We start from the raw sequence: 2,078 nt of genomic DNA on the forward strand, positions 1-2,078 counted from the left end.
GCAGACTTCCAGACCAACCTGGTGCCCTATCCCCGTATCCACTTTCCCCTGGTGACCTACTCACCCATTATCTCAGCTGAGAAGGCCTACCATGAGCAGCTCTCAGTATCAGATATCACCAATGCCTGCTTTGAGCCTTCCAATCAGATGGTCAAGTGTGACCCTCGCCACGGCAAGTACATGGCCTGCTGCATGCTCTATCGTGGAGACGTGGTTGCCAAGGATGTGACGGCTGCCATTGCCACTATCAAGATCAAGCGCACCATCCAGTTTGTGGACTGGTGTCCCACAGGTTTCAAGGCAAGTTGGGGATGAAGGGAGGGCTTCGCTTGTGACCTATGCCTTCCAGCTGCAGGCATGAAGCAGAGACATACCGGGGAAGGGATGAACAGGGCAAACTGCAGGTTCTAAGGCTGCTTTTAACTTGATAGGTCCCAGGCCTTTGGACCAGAGGGCACAGTGAGTTTTCCTGGAAAGACTGCCTTTGTGAAAGGAGAAGTATCAGTTTCATGCCACTTAGCCTGGTGGGTAGGCATTCTGTAGGCACGCCAGTCAAGGGGAGTGGCCTCGCTCACATGTGCCAGTGACTTAGCCATGTGGTCTGGCTCCCGCTCCCATGGGAATGCTTGTGGAAGCCCAGAAAGGCCTTCCATCAGACTCGGGGGAAACAGGTCAGAGGGAGGACTTCTGTGTTTGCCAGTCGCTTTTGCAGTCATGCAAAGAACTTACTTATGCCCACACTGTTGTCAGTTCCCGTTCCTAGGGTGCTGAGTCCCAGGTTCAACTGTAGGGCTCCGCTCTGCCCTGGGAGATAAGGCTGGAGAGAATCCTGTGGCAGCTATGGCATTAGAAGACATGTGCTGCTTTCCTGCGCTGTGACACTGCTGTGGGCATGGCCACAGTGAGTGGGGAGGCCGAGGCCAGGACCCGGGTCATAAAGATGATGGCCACTTGCCAGTGTTGAAGAGCTGTTCTGCAGCGCAGTGTGAGAGCCGAGGGGAAGGAGACTCGGGGGCAGATCACCCTGCTTCCCTTTAGGAGGAGCTCGAGGTGCTCAGAGGAAGAATAGGCTGCTGGTAGGAAGTGGTAAGCTTGCTGTCCCCAGAGGCGTTCAGGGCAAGTTGGTATTTTTAATGCAGGGATCAGAGACTACTGAATAGGAAATTCCTTGAATAGACTTTGTTCTGTATAGGCCAGTATTTAAGTAGGTTAAGTTTAGATTCATCTGGAGATTTTCAGAGTTTTATGTTGTGAAACGTCATTTCTAAATTACAGTAAAGAGACTCGTACAGCTAACACCTGTTACCCACTCCCCAGATTTCACATCTAAATTTATTCCCTTTGCTTGTGCTTTGCTGACCCATTTAACACCTTCTCAGTGGGGCTCTGGGTTACATTTCTGCCAGTTTGAACCACCAGTGATACATGTGTGACTTCCATCAGGTGGCCTGGCACAGTTCCTTTGGGTGGTACAAGCTGCCTGGTGGGCCAGGAATGCATGTACCACTGGTAGTTCCAACTGGTGGGAATGTGTTAAACCCACCTATATAGTTATACAATAATCCATTTTTATGTCTCATAAAATTAATAGCACCTCCCGTAAATGAGAATGTCATTAGTATACAAACTGTCCCAGCTTCCTTAATGCTTTTTATAGTCAATTTTAGTGAGGGCCAATGAAGGGCCAGGCATTTTACTTATCTTCTAAGTCTCTTAATGTAAAAACAGCCTGCCCTCCCCTTTTCATCCCTAGGAATTTAACCCAGGGCCTTCACACCAAGCCATTTTTATTTTTTATTTTGAGCGCTTTTTCTTTTGAGACAGTCTTGTTATTGTGCCTAGGCTAGGCTTAAATTTGTGACCCTCCTGCCTCAGCCCCTCAGAGAATATCCCATGTCCTGGATTTGTCTGTTCCTTATAGCAGTGGTCTGCTCTGTCTACTTGTTTCTTAAAGGTGGGCAAAGGCCAAACACCAGTGACCGCATCTTCCCCAGCCACAGTGTCCGGGGCAGACCCTCCCAGGACACGCTGAGCAGCTGCTTAGACCACTCTCTGTTTCTTCTCAGGTTGGCATCAAT

At 49.6% G+C, this 2,078-nt stretch overlaps 1 protein-coding gene across 1 annotated transcript in view; it reads left to right on the forward strand.

Moving 5' to 3' along the window:
- LOC102003619 (tubulin alpha chain-like) overlaps positions 1–2,078 on the forward strand; it is a 118,138-nt gene that overhangs the window by 8,842 nt on the left and 107,218 nt on the right. The window contains exon 2 of the mRNA XM_005375474.2: positions 5–300. Coding sequence (XP_005375531.1) covers positions 5–300 — 296 coding nt within the window. The remainder of the gene's footprint in view (positions 1–4; positions 301–2,078) is intronic.

This window comes from Chinchilla lanigera, unplaced genomic scaffold (genome assembly GCF_000276665.1).
Source record: "Chinchilla lanigera isolate Chin_1 unplaced genomic scaffold, ChiLan1.0 scaffold00005, whole genome shotgun sequence".
Taxonomy (NCBI): domain Eukaryota; kingdom Metazoa; phylum Chordata; class Mammalia; order Rodentia; family Chinchillidae; genus Chinchilla; species Chinchilla lanigera.